Here is a 13,359-nt window from a genome sequence, read left to right as displayed (position 1 = left end):
AGTGTGCAGCTTAGAGTATAATTGTGGACTCAGGGTATACATGCCAGAGGGAGGCAGGGAGACACTGCATTCTAGACAGATCAGGGAAGGGTCCAGAGGGGTTTTCACCTAGAGGGTCTTAAGAAATGAGTGGGATTTGGTCATTCTACCTTCCAGGCGGAGAAGACAGAACCCATGACCCCAAGGAGGGCACAGGACACTGTGGCCCTGAGACCAGCTTTCTCTTGGCAGAGGCTGGGGCTGGGGCGTGGCTCAGAGCTCAGCGCCAGGAGTTGAACAGGCGGGTGGGGAAAGAGTCAAGGAAGGCCCATGGCCCAAGAGGAGACGCTGGGATCAGTGGTTCCAACCTTCATCTACCTCCATCCAGCCTGGACAAAGCGTGGCAGCGTCTCCTTAAACAATGGAACGTCTTCCCCTTTCCAGCCTGCACACTTGCACACAAGTCAAGTTCTGCACACTGGGAATTCAGAAGTTTCAAATCTTGGGGGGGGGGGGTGGGGGGGAGAGCCTGGAATCCCCTGTGGAAGCCCGGGGGAGGGGGTAGAAGCAGGGTCTTTCAACTTCTAGGAGGAAAGGGCTGCAGAAACCCTACTGCCGAGAAGGGGAGTTCCGGTTAAGTCAGGGCTCAATTCTGAGTTTCATGCAAGCTTGTCTTTGCCTGAAGTTCTTTGGGGGAACCGTACAATCCTCAGGGACAGAAAACTGGCTCTTTAAGAAGAAAAAGGTCCGTTGGGGGCTTTTCCTCCCTCTTATCAAAGGAGGCAGCAGGAGCCAGGCGAGGGGCGCAGCTGAGCCCTGGGGCTGAGGTGCCAGCGGGCGCTCACCAGGGAAGGTGAGGTGAGGTGGGAAGCCGAGGGCCAGGGGGCCAACCAGGAAATTCTGGCATCTCCCTTGGCTCACGGAACTGCGTCCAGCTGGAGAGGCCTCCCCGCTCCCTGGACGGGGCGGCAGAGTGACCAACTGTCTCTGGCTGGAGCTGCTCAACCAGGGCGGCAGCGCCCACTCCCCCCGGGCCCCGGAGCCGGGCCAGGAAGAGCAGACACCACGTCTGAGCCCGGAACTAGACAGTCCCCCACCTCGGCAGCGTGCACGGTTTAGTCTCGGCTCTCTCCGTCCTCCCTGGCTCCTCGATCCCCTTCCCAGGACCGGCCCCCGCCCCCCCCCCCCCCCACCTCACACAGGTCTCCCTCTGTGCGGCAGCGCCCCGGCCCCTTTCCTGGCGATCCTCCGGCCCACGTCTGCCCGGGCTCCGAGGAGGCTCTTTCATCGCAGAGCTGGTGGGGGAGGGGTGGGGCTGTCTTCTGAACATCCAGGTGGGAGCCCGGGGGCCAGGTACCCCGGAAAGCGGCCCCCAAACTTGACCCTGCTTGCCAGTCTCTAAGATTTAGGGTTCCAGATACCTCCGTGGGCTCCCCTGGCGCCCTGCCCCCCCCCCCCCCCCACGCCCTCGCAGTCCAAGGTCCCAACGCGGTGCCCCCTCTACCTCCCGCGCTGCTCCTTTCTGCCACTTTCCCCTCCTCCTTCCCAAGTCTTTTCCGTCCCAGTCCAGGGCTCGCGGCCTGTGCCTCTGCAAACACCCCCCGCCCCTCCAATCGGGCAGCACTCCGAGGGGAGGGGCCGGAGGCCCCCCTCCTCGATGTGGTCGGAGGGGGCCGCGCCGCAGCCCCCGGGGGGAGGGGGGGAGGACAGGGGCCGACTCCGCGCCCCGCCCGATCAGGCCACTCGGCACCCTGGGAGTGGGGGGCAGGAAGCCGGGCTAGCTGAGAGGGGGTCCGGGCCGGGCAGGTGCGGGCTCTGGCGGGGCCGGGGCGGGCTCCGGGGGCGGGGTCTCAGGTTACAGCCCCGCGGGGGGCCGGGGGCGGCCCGCGGTTTGGGCCAGTTCACCAGCCTCCAGTGGGGCCCGGCGCATATAACGGGCGCCGCGGCGGGGAGAAGACGCAGAGCGCCGCTGGGCTGCCGGGTCTCCTGCCGCCTCCTCCTGCTCCGCGGGCCTCCTGCATGAGGGCGCGGTGAGACCCGCACCCACGCCGTGCTCGTGCCGCCTCGCTGCGCTCCGCTCGGCCGGCCCCGCCAGGCCCCGCGGTGAGCCATGATCCGCCTCGGGGCTCCCCAGACGCTGGTGCTGCTGACGCTGCTCGTCGCCGCTGTCCTTCGGTGTCACGGCCAGGATGTCCGTAAGTCGCCCAAGCCCCTGCCTGCCGCCCTTCCGTGCGGTCCCTCCGCATCCTCCTCCCTAGCCGGTCCCCGCTGCTCTGAAGCCCGCGGGTCCGGGTGAGAGCGGCTCCTGGGGTCACAGGGAGCCGAGACCTGGGCGCAGGGTGCTCGGGAGCTCGCCGAGGGGAGGTCTGCAAGGCAGCGGCTCTGTCCCGAGCCCTCCAAGCGGGTTAGACGAGAGGCATTTGCAGGTCCCTCCTCTGCCTCGGAATATCAAATAAGCCAAGTGTCGGGTGGGAGAGGCTCGCGCACAGGTTTAAGCGCGCTCTTTTCCACCAGTTTGGATGGCTAGGAGCACACGCACACACCTCGCCTCCTCGAAGCACTCAGAGTTGCGCAAAAACAGGTCGTGGCCCATCGTTCTTAGAAGTAGGAAAGAAAGGACTGGCGACGGAGCGAGCCGGCGCCGAGGGGTGGACCTTGCAGTCGTGTCCAGGGGTTGGTCGCCGGGGGGTTCAAAGAGGAGGTAGACAAAGGAGACGCTCGGAAACCGGTGGGCTGAAATCCGAGGCCACAAAGAAAGGCTGCGGAGAGGCGCCCTGAGCCCTCGGCGCGGTTCCCTCCCCCTCCGGGCCGGCCCGGAGCAAGGTGCAGCCCTCTCTCGCCTCTCGGCTTCCCCCCTGAAACTTCCCACAAGAGAGGCCGTCTGAAAGGTGATAACGTTCCAATCAGACCGTGCTCTGCAAACGCCCCTGGAAATAGCGCCCCCTCTCCGCGGTCTTCCCCCCTGAACCCCCGAGGTACTACAACGAGCTGCTTTTCTGTTTCTGAAACTCACTGAGCCAGGCTGCGAGTGTGTGTGTGTGTGTGTGTGTGTGTGTGTGTGTGTGTACACACGGTTGGTCGATTGCTGTAACTATTCCAACCCAATAGAGTTAGAGATAGATGGCAGTTTTTTACAATCCGGTTCAAAGGCGGTTGGGACCGCACCATGCCATGGCCTCCTTCCGCAGAGTCCTTCAGTCTGGGATTATATTCAGGACAAACGAAGCCTGGAAAGTGTATTAGGTAGAGAGAGACTTTTTTTTCCACGTGTTTGGGCACGTTTCCGACGGCTGGGATTCCAGCCCTGTCTTTGTATGTTACAGATTGTAAATCAATCGCAGGGCAACCTTTTTTTTTTTTGGGGGGGGGGAGGGGGGAATCAAAGTCCCTCGAGGAGGCTCTGTGCTGTCTGTCTCGGCTACCACCGGGCTGTCCCCAGAGATGGTTCTTTAAGGCTGCGGGCCTGGGAGGACTTTCCGCTCATTAGAGCGGCTGACCCAGGCGGGGGCAGGCCGGGAGCCCGCTGCGCAGCCGCAGGAAGCCCCGGGGCAGGAGATCCCGGCCGGGTGGTTGGGTGGTGCGCTAAGTAAGCTGGCGGTGCGCTCTGGGGCACCTGTTGGAATACGGTGTCTGTACGGTGTCATGTAAAGGTAGGACTGATGATATATTTTGTCCTACATTTACATGAACACACTCACAAAGCTGTTTTCTTGATTGACCTCGGCTTTAGCGCACAAAGGAATTAGCTAGGTGACCGTAAAATGGTCCCCAAACTCTCCACCTGGTAGTGGAGGCGCTCACGTAAGTGGCCGAGCTCTCTCACCGCCGCCGCTTCCTCCAGAGGGAGTGAATGCCACCGTTTCGCGGGCCCAGCTCTCCCAGTCGCTGCGTCTCCTCCCCAGGGAGAGTGCACCCCAGTAGCTGGTTTTTGCGCCCCGGAGTATCCCAGCTCCATAGCCCCATCCGCTAAGGTCGGCGGACCTAAATATTGGACCTGGGGAAAGGCGCAGTCGGCGTGAACGTCAGGAATGTCAGAAACCCGGAGCTCGGGCACGCCCCTCCTCCCCGTCTTTCCAAGAGTTGGAGAAACTTATTGGCGGTGGCGTCTCTGACCCACATCTGCATTTCACAGCCCTCGCCTCCGAAAGCGCTCCTCGGCGCGGGGGGAGAGACCTCAATCCTCCTTTGTGAGGCTTGTTTGCGTTGGGAGATTGGCAGCGATGGCTTCCAGATGGGGCTGAAACGCTGCCCGTATTTATTTAAACTGGTTCCTTGCGGAGACCTGTGAATCGGGCTCTGTGTGCGCTCGAGAAAAGCCCCATTCATGCGAGGCGAGGTCCGGTGGGTTCCCCCGGATTCCCCGACACCCTCTCCCACAATGCGCCCCTGTGCCCGCCCGCCGCCACCTCCCGGACTCCAGCCCTGCGCAGTTCGGCGGCGGAGCGGAGCAGTTCCCCGAAAGAGGTAACTTTTTAATGGGCCTGCGACAAAGAATCGCTTATACGGCGCTGCGGTAATGAGCGGAACCCGATCGGGCGCGCCGGGATGCTATCGGCAGCCGCTTGGAACAGCAATTATGGTGGTGCTGGGCTCCTCCGTCCACACCTAGGGGATCCGGTTACGGTGCTGGCTCCTTTCTGGGGCAGTCACTTAATCCCACTTTTCACCCTCCCGGTGTCTGTGGGCGAGCCGTGTCCAGAGCCGCCTCCACAAAGAGTCACCCAGCGGCTCTCACACCCAGCGCCGCCGGGCCCCGCCCCTGCGCCCGCGCATCCCGGCTGCCTGGCCTAGCGAAACCCGATCCGCATTGGGGGCGCACCTCCCTCTGCCTGCATTTCCCCCTCTTTGCATTCTGGGCCTTCTTAGGTGAGAGTGGGCTCTTCCTTAGTCCGGACCAGAGACCGTTAACCTCTCCTCCTTCCCCTTCCCCGCAGCGGGCTTTCTACAGTGCCAGCAATTTTAGGGGCGGGTGTGTCCCAGCGGCTTTGGGCTCCCCTCCCCTCCTCCTGATTGTCTTGCCTAAAGGCGGGGAGGATTTCTCCTAGTGGAAAAGAAGAGAAGAGAGGTTTATCTTTAGGTTTTCAGAGTCTGCTTAAAGAGCAGGGGGCAGGCCCGCTTCGGTCTCCGCCCACCTGGTTTGTGGCTCTTTCCTATTATTCATCCCCGGCAGTTGCCATTGCTTTGGGGATTTTGATGAGAAAAACAGCGCTGGGCGCTCCCTAGCGCGTGGTGCGGGCTCTTCAGACCTTGGCGCTCTCTGGGCGCTCTTGTCAGCACAGGTTTCATTTGCAGGGTGGATGCCAGATGGCAGGACGCTGTGGAAGGGACTAGTCCCTCCCGTTCCTGGTCTGCATTCTTAGCCCGGGCCAGGCCCCCACCGGTTAACCTTAGCCCAGGCCCAGCACTCAGAGCCCCCTGCCCTGCAGATGGGGGTGTTGCCTACAGATGGAGGCAGGGCTTCTCTGGGGAGGGCCACAGCGGAGGTCAGCACTGGGAGCCCTTTGGCCCTGCTGGCCTCCCAGGACATGTTATTAGCCCGCTTGGGTCCAAGTGTATTGCTTGAATGGGCCTGTCCTCCTCCCCAAATTGGCCCTAATCCTAAAATAGTTTCAAGAGTGGGACAAGATCCTAATTCTAATAGCTCCTTCTTTCAGCTGCTCCATCCCATGTCCACAAGTGGGAACCTGGCGGTTTATAGATTCTAATTTTTGTGGGTAGAATTTTCTACATGTCTTCTGACTATTAGCTATCAGTGATATTTAGCGAATCCCGGCATTCCGAGGGGAAGGCGGAATAAGAAGGCCTCTGTTCCTGTGCTGGGGGGAGGGTGTCTCCCTTTCCCCCTCTCGTCTACCCGCACAGTCCTTGAGTTCCCATTCAGAGTCTCATCTCATCCTGCTCCCACCGTAATTTGCCGCTGCCCCCCCCCCGCCCCCATCATCAGGGCTCATGCTAGAGGCAGGAAGAGAAGATAGCACTGCACAGTCAGTACACTGTTCCCCCTCCCGCCTTCGATGCTGGCTCAGGATTTTCCCTGGTGAATAGACAGCATAGTGCAAGGCACGCAATCAATATTCGTTGAATACATGGAAGAACGAATGGTGTCTTAGAAAAACAATGTTCAAGTTCTTTATGTTTGGGCGGCCCGAGGCCCCATACTTCAGCCTTCGAAGGATGTCAAGTTGACTGCAACCTCTTTCTCTTTTTCTCTTCTGACTCCCACCCCCTCCTCCCCTTGGCTCTTTGCTTCTCCTGCTCCACCCTTGGTGCAGAGAAGGCTGGCAGCTGCGTGCAGGACGGGCAGAGGTATAATGATAAGGATGTGTGGAAGCCCGAGCCCTGCCGGATCTGTGTCTGTGACACTGGGACCGTCCTCTGCGACGACATAATCTGTGAAGACGTGAAAGACTGCCTCAGCCCCGAGACCCCCTTCGGAGAGTGCTGCCCCATCTGCTCAACTGACCTCGCCACTGCCAGTGGTCGTAATTTATTTATTTCCCGTTCCACATAAATAAATTACTTGCAGGTGCAGCAACCGCCTTCCCATGGATGCTGGCCATCTCTGCAGAGCCGAGGGGCTGGTCATCCATGGGACCCCAGCAGCTGAGGCTGAAAGGAAAGGCCACTTCTCGCTTGCGGGTTGAAACTTGAGGGAGCCTCCCACATTAGAGGGTCCTGCCTTACCTCCAAAATATACGCTTCCCAGACACAGGGGAGGACAGATGTGATTCCACAAAGTGCCTCTGGAATATCCCTGCAGATGGTTAGAGCCACAGTGGAGATCGCATGTTCCATCTGGCCAAGCCGCAGGTTAACCCCTCCGTCTCCTTAGGAGACCCCTACAGACAGGGCCTCCAGGGAGGAGCAGCCTCTGCTGGCCGCGGGGACAGAGGGCAGCCTCCGTCGTTGAGGCGGGAACATGGATGGCAGATTCCATTTGTTCCTCCCTCTTGGAGCGGACTGCCAGTTCAGAAGCACGTTAGTCGGAGAAGGAGGAGCGGGGCTCTGGGAGTCCGAGTGGTGAAGGTGGAGATGGGGCTGGGGCTGCGTCCTGGGCCTGCACTCTGGTGGGCAGTTAACTCCCAGCTAGGACCAGTGCTGGCGGATGATGCGTGCGCAGGTGACCTCCCCAGCACTGCATTACCTGCCCTGTCTCCCTGCAGAGGGATGGGGACCCATGTCCAGGCCTCGTGGGTGGCCTCGCGGTTCCCTTTCTGTTCAGGTAGAGAAGCACTTGAAAGGAAGTGAGAGGTTGCCTTTCCTTAACACGTCACCAGCCCTGGGGAGCTGCTTGGGGAAGCTGCTTTTAGGGCCCAGACTCCCAGGTCATTTCTGAGGGGGCCTCTGAGTGAAGTGTCGGTTGCCTTTATTGTTGCTGTTATAAAGGGCAAGAGGCCACTGGCTTGGGGTGGCACTGGCTGCGATGCCCTTGATAACGCCTGTGCCCTGCTGTTTTTGTTTTCTTGTGCTTGCTTCAAGGAGACCCAGCCTGAATGTAAGACCTTTTTAACTACCTCACTTTCTCTGGGAGGGCTTGTGCGGGGAGAGCTTCCGACGCGGTGGGGGAAAGAAGAGACTGAACCGACTGCTTTCGGGGCTTTCTGGGTGGCTGATTAGACCTTGAGCTCTTCGTTTTTCTCTTTTCACTGGCCCCGCTCCATTCTCTTGCATGCTGGCTGCTTTTTGAATAACAAAGTCTGGGTCACCTCGGTTCCTCACAGGACCTCAGCAACCCCAGGACCCCAGTAGCTCTAACACCCCAGCAGCGGGTTCAGTGGAGGAACAGGAAGCTGCCTCCTTCCCCGGTTGTGTCCTTCTTTGGGTTTGGTTCCGTAAAGAGTGTGTGAGTGACAAGAGCTCGTACTTCTCTATCTCACAAGTCTCACATTCTCCTTCTCTATTTTCTCCACTTGCAGGGCAACCAGGACCAAAGGTGAGTTTTTCTTTTTTTCTTTTTTGCGTTTGCCTCTCTAGTTCCTTCTTCAGGAGCAATGCTATGCCCACGCAGCCTGTCACTTTTTAGATGTCAGCAGAGGTCCGTTTCCGAGGGCGCCTTGGGCAGGATTTTGTGGGGGGGGGGGCTTGGTGGGCTTGCTCTGCTCTCTCCTGACACTGTGTCATGTTTTAGGGACAGAAAGGAGAACCTGGAGACATCAAGGATGTAAGTAAAAATTATTCTCACGCCGTGTGGCTCCTATTGCTCTCACTGGGTCATTTTCTCGGGGTCCCCTCTAACTTGCCGTTCTGTGGGTCTCTCTCTCATAGATTGTAGGACCCAAAGGACCCCCTGGGCCTCAGGTAAGCAAGGGAGAAAGCCATTCCTCTGCGCCTTCCTCAAGTTACTGGTCTGCAGGCCCTGGTCCTGCTGTGATCTCAACATTTCTTCACCTTCAGGGACCTGCCGGTGAACAAGGACCCAGAGGTGATCGTGGCGACAAAGGTGAAAAAGTGAGTAGAGAAACAATGCTGCCAGCCCTCTAAGGCCCCCCACGTGCCTGACCACCACCTCCAGGGCAGCCAGTGGACAGAGGGCTCTTGCACTAACACTGCTTCACATTGGCGCCTTTTCCTCTTTCTGCCAAGGGTGCCCCTGGACCTCGTGGCAGAGATGGAGAGCCTGGGACCCCTGGAAATCCTGGCCCCCCTGGCCCTCCTGGCCCCCCTGGTCCCCCTGGCCTTGGTGGAGTAAGTATCCTTATATCCCCTTTCTTTAGGATGTCCCTCCAGAAATGTGGCTTCTAAATTGCTACTCACACTCACCTGGCTGGCTCCCAGGGCTGCCAACAGTGTGTACACAGCCTGCCCATGGGCCTCTCCCCCGGCCTGTAATTTAGTGGAATCACATATTAGGCATGAGACTGTGGCACTAAGGGTTGACTTTTTTCACTCACTGGGTTTCAGCAAAGAAAGTCTCCAGTTACCTGGCTCCCCGGCGTCTGTACTGTGTGGTCAGTTCTTGGGAGTGGGTGTGGGGGCTGGGGGAGGGGATGACTGGGCACTTGTAGTTCCCGGGAAGAAGGGTGACCACTGTCCTTGGAAGACATTTCTTCTCGGTCCTTGCCAAGTACATTCCAAGCCACTATTCATTCTCATGAAAGAGCCCCACTGAGTGAAGGTGTGTGGCTAAAGTCATTTTTGGAAGCAAACCAATCAACAAATTATATTATTGCCCAGTTTCTTCAGGTTTGCCATTTTGACGTTGGCTATGTTTTAAATGTTTAAACTTTAAACTCACTGACGCCTACTACATCCCTTGCTAAAATATTTCAAGACCTTGATTTTCGTCTTTTGCTGGGCATTAAAGCCTTGGTGGTGGTGGTGGTGGTGGGGTAACCACCTTTAGAAGTGACGTTTTAGTCATATTTTTCAATACATGTTAGCATATTTAATATTTTAGAATTAAAAATAACAATTTTATCAAATGAAATGCAAATAACTACTACTCTTCCAAATAACGCTTTATCTTCCAGGAAAATTATTATGCCACTGTCATCTACACACACACACTTCCAAAATGTTTTTCAGGAACCACTTGTAATTCTGATCAATGCTAGGTTAATCTCCAACAATTAAGAGTTTATCTAAATAGGGTCTTCTGCCCAGAGATAGCTTACCTAGCCAAGTAGGAAAAAACTAGGGCCACTCAGGCTCCTAATGTCGTTGGGTTCATTTGCAGAACTTTGCCGCCCAGATGGCTGGAGGATTCGATGAGAAGGCTGGTGGCGCTCAGATGGGAGTAATGCAAGGACCAATGGTAAGAGAGGACACTGGTTCTTTGCAGCCAAAATGGCAGGAGGCGGCCCTTAGCAGAGCCAGAGACTCTGTCAACCTCACTTTTCAGATAATTGCTTAGAGCAGCTCTTCTCCATCCGTTATGTAACCTCCCATTTAGTTAGCCCCAAAGCATTTGGTGTCTAATGGCCATGGATGCCAGTTTTAATGATGTGCTGGGGCAGCTAAGAAGAATGAGGATGGAGAGATGCATATAGGCCGATCTGTTAGAAGGCCAGTTGCTATTGCTTTTGGAAGGAGAACTGAAGAACGCAGACAGCAGCCACTGTTCTCCGCATCCACAAGACTTCCAGCAGGAAATCTCAGCCCTGCAGCTCCGACTTGGCACAGGCTAAATGAAACTCAGACGTTAGTAAACATGGCTGCTGTCCAGGAGAAAGCGAGGCCAGCTTTTCTGTCCAAATGGTGCCTATAAATAAAAATGGATTGTTGCGTGGGGAGTGGGAAATGAGAGGGAGCAGCCACTGCAGGCCCCCTGCCCACAGAGTAGCTCCTTGTCCTTTGTCTGGGCTGCTGGCCGGAAGGAGGTGGCACCCTGGAGGCCTCTGGGGAAGCAATTCCAGGGAACCTCCTCGTTTTCTGTCCCAATGCAGGGCCCCATGGGACCGCGAGGACCTCCAGGCCCCGCTGGTGCTCCCGTAAGTACCGGGTCTTTTCTTCTTGGGGACAGCGCAGCTGCTTTCAAGCCCCCCTGTCAGTTTGTGGGGGTCAACCTTGGGTTCTCACGTTACTTTTTAGGGACCTCAAGGATTTCAAGGCAACCCTGGTGAACCCGGGGAACCCGGCGTCTCAGTGAGTACCAGCGCGGGCCCTCCTCCTGGGGAGTCTCCCAGAGGAACCACTCAGACCCCAGTCCTGTCACCGCCCCTTCCCACACTCTGCCCTGGGCTTTCCCACAGTGGGGGGCTCAGAGGAGATCCAGGCGTCACTTCTTAGCTATGAGGGACTCTGACAGAGAACCAGGGTGCCAAGGACCACCGGGGACCCTGTCCTTGCTGTCCCCTTCGGCCCATCGTTGGCCGAGCTGCCTGCTGCCTCCCACGGGCATCTGCTGTGCACCTTTGCTCTCTCTGAGCACAAAGTGGGGTTGTCCTATCTTCCTTCCTCAGAGGGGAACTAGCTTCCAGAACGACAGTCCCAAAGCTTTGTCCACTGATTCGTTGTCTTCCCCCTTCAACCACCTCTGAAACGCTCTTCCTTTGCAGGGTCCCATGGGTCCCCGGGGTCCTCCAGGCCCCCCTGGAAAGCCTGGTGATGATGTGAGTATTCCCGAGTGGCTGCCTCTGTGAAAGGCCTGGAGGGTGTGTGCTGGGCAGTGAGGGGCTTGGCCCCGGGTGGGAGCACCCGAAAGGGTGAGACTGGTCAGTCAGAGTCTGGGACCCTGTCTGCTGTCTACCCTCCTGCTTGCAACTTAGCTTTCCAGTGCCCCAGGGGCTGCGGTGGACTCACTGGGAAGGGAAATAATTAAAACATCATTAGCTCCAGGAAAGGGAAATTGAGAAACAAGAGAAGGGAGAGGGAGAACACCCGGGGAAAAGATACAGAGAAGAAAAAACAAAGAAAGAAACGGTTCAACAACCCAACATTATCTTAATTGTAAATGAGTGCAGACTAGCTCAGCCTGAGTCAGGATGTCTACAAAGGATGCAAACACAGCGAAGAGACAGCGGTGGCCCGTGAGCTATGCTTACGATTGGCATCAGCGAGCCAAGCCTCCCCAGGTTAGGGACGCGAGCCCTGCCAGCAGAGCTCCGAGGGGCAGAGGGAGAGCCCCCCAGGGGAAGTGGAGACTGGTAGGGATGGAGGAGCTTGCCCACCCAGCATGTAGCTGTCCCCAAGAATCCTGTGACCTGGGAAAGGCCTTCAGGGCAGTCTGGGAAGTGAAGGAGGTGAGGGAGGTGAGCAAGCAGGCGGGCGAAGGATGGAGGGCTGAGAGGAGAGACGCTGTCTGGACTGGGCCCCTCACGCCACCGTGTCTCCGAAGAAGCTGAGGTGCATCTCCTCCTGCAGGGTGAAGCTGGAAAGCCTGGAAAATCTGGTGAAAGAGGCCCTCCCGGCCCTCAGGTGAAGCCCCACCTTCCCCAGCCTCAAACCTCCCTTTTTGCTCATCCAGCTCAGTTAGCTCACTTCCAAAATGAAATTCCAGCCATCCCACATGTATCACACCTTCATGCTGATGATCATGCCCATGATCCTAACATGGGTCCTCGGGGGAGGCCGGGCAGCTGTTGTTTCTACCTACTTTGCATGAGATGGGGTGAGGCAGGTGGCGGGGGTGGGGGGCGTTCTGGGATTTACTGAAAGAACATCTAAGTGCGGGCTTCTCCCCTCTCCCTGGCGGCTGAGGCGGTGGCTCTAAAGGCTGTCTGGCAGCTCGGGCAGCCTTCACCGGGCTCCCCTGCTCTGTGCCCTGACTTCTCCTCTTTGGATTCAGGGTGCTCGCGGCTTCCCAGGAACCCCAGGACTTCCTGGTGTCAAAGGTCACAGAGTAAGTATCGTGGGTGAGGGTGTTGGAAGGAAGGGATTGCCCTGGGGGAGAGAAGAGCATGTGGGGACATGTGTATGTCTTCCTATCCGGGTTCCCCAGAAGTGTGATCGATGTTTCCTCTCGTCCCTAGGGCTACCCCGGCCTGGATGGTGCTAAGGGCGAAGCTGGTGCTCCGGGTGTGAAGGTGAGGACTAGGGAGCGCTCTGGGACAGGGCACGCAGGGAGGCGATGGAGTCTTTCTTCCCAGTCAAGGAGACACTGTTGAGCTAGTGGAGTCAGGATGTCAGAACAGCTTTGGTTGGCAGCACCCAGTCCTGCATCCTGACGGACGAAGCACGCTCAGGGGTTGTCCTCACAGAACTGAGGCTTGGGGGTGTCAGTGCGAGGCGGGGTGACCAGAGCTTTCAGCCTCTTCCTTGGGAGTTTTCTGGGGGTGGGGGGGTCAGTGGGGTCCCAGTCAGTGACCGTGTGCATCTTTTTTCCAGGGCGAGAGTGGCTCCCCGGGTGAGAATGGTTCTCCGGGCCCCATGGTGAGTATGAGCATCCCCCCTGCAGGGCCCCAGACACTGAGACGCCTCCTCCACCCAGCAGACGCCCCTCCATCAACAACAGGGTTTCCTTTGTGCAAAGTAGATATTCAGTTTTGTAGACTGATCTACGTTATTAGCAAAAAGCAAAATGTATTCAATAGATGATTTGGCCAAGGCTTCCCTAACTGTTCCTTGAAATCGCCCTCACACACTTTGAAGTTTTAAACATTCTGTTTAGGAGGCCAGTTGTGCCTGTGGCCAGGATCCTGATCAGTAACAGGAGCGCCTGCATGTTCTTCCGGGCAGACAGACCTTGGGTGTGCTAGGACTCCTGGTGGGGGCGGGGAGGCGCCCGCACCTATGCCTGCTGGGCGCCTGTGTGCTTCCTCCCGGCGGTGTCAGGGAAGGGCCTGCAGGTGGAAGTGATGGCCCGTAGTGTTGTTGAGCCAACTCACGCTGTGCTGTCCTGGTGTGTGTTCCAGGGTCCCCGTGGCCTGCCTGGTGAGAGAGGACGGACTGGCCCTGCAGGCGCCGTGGTGAGTGATTGACAAGGCCCAAAGCCACCCTCTG

General features: G+C 57.7%; 1 protein-coding gene across 1 annotated transcript in view; it reads left to right on the top strand.

Annotated features, from left to right (window-relative positions):
• Positions 1–1,871: 1,871 nt before the first annotated feature.
• Positions 1,872–13,359, top strand: part of COL2A1 (collagen type II alpha 1 chain) — a 30,643-nt gene continuing 19,155 nt past the window's right edge. The window contains exons 1-16 of the mRNA XM_079773918.1: positions 1,872–2,174; positions 6,252–6,458; positions 7,896–7,912; positions 8,108–8,140; positions 8,245–8,277; positions 8,374–8,427; positions 8,563–8,664; positions 9,656–9,733; positions 10,365–10,409; positions 10,510–10,563; positions 10,977–11,030; positions 11,782–11,835; positions 12,206–12,259; positions 12,390–12,443; positions 12,745–12,789; positions 13,272–13,325. Coding sequence (XP_079630044.1) covers positions 2,090–2,174; positions 6,252–6,458; positions 7,896–7,912; positions 8,108–8,140; positions 8,245–8,277; positions 8,374–8,427; positions 8,563–8,664; positions 9,656–9,733; positions 10,365–10,409; positions 10,510–10,563; positions 10,977–11,030; positions 11,782–11,835; positions 12,206–12,259; positions 12,390–12,443; positions 12,745–12,789; positions 13,272–13,325 — 1,023 coding nt within the window. The 5' untranslated portion in view covers positions 1,872–2,089. The remainder of the gene's footprint in view (positions 2,175–6,251; positions 6,459–7,895; positions 7,913–8,107; positions 8,141–8,244; positions 8,278–8,373; positions 8,428–8,562; positions 8,665–9,655; positions 9,734–10,364; positions 10,410–10,509; positions 10,564–10,976; positions 11,031–11,781; positions 11,836–12,205; positions 12,260–12,389; positions 12,444–12,744; positions 12,790–13,271; positions 13,326–13,359) is intronic.

The sequence above is a fragment of the Cnephaeus nilssonii genome, assembly GCF_951640355.1.
Source record: "Cnephaeus nilssonii genome assembly, chromosome: 6".
NCBI classification, from domain to species: domain Eukaryota; kingdom Metazoa; phylum Chordata; class Mammalia; order Chiroptera; family Vespertilionidae; genus Cnephaeus; species Cnephaeus nilssonii.
Note: the sequence above shows the minus strand (reverse complement) of the source record. Positions and strands in the feature narration are given on the sequence as shown.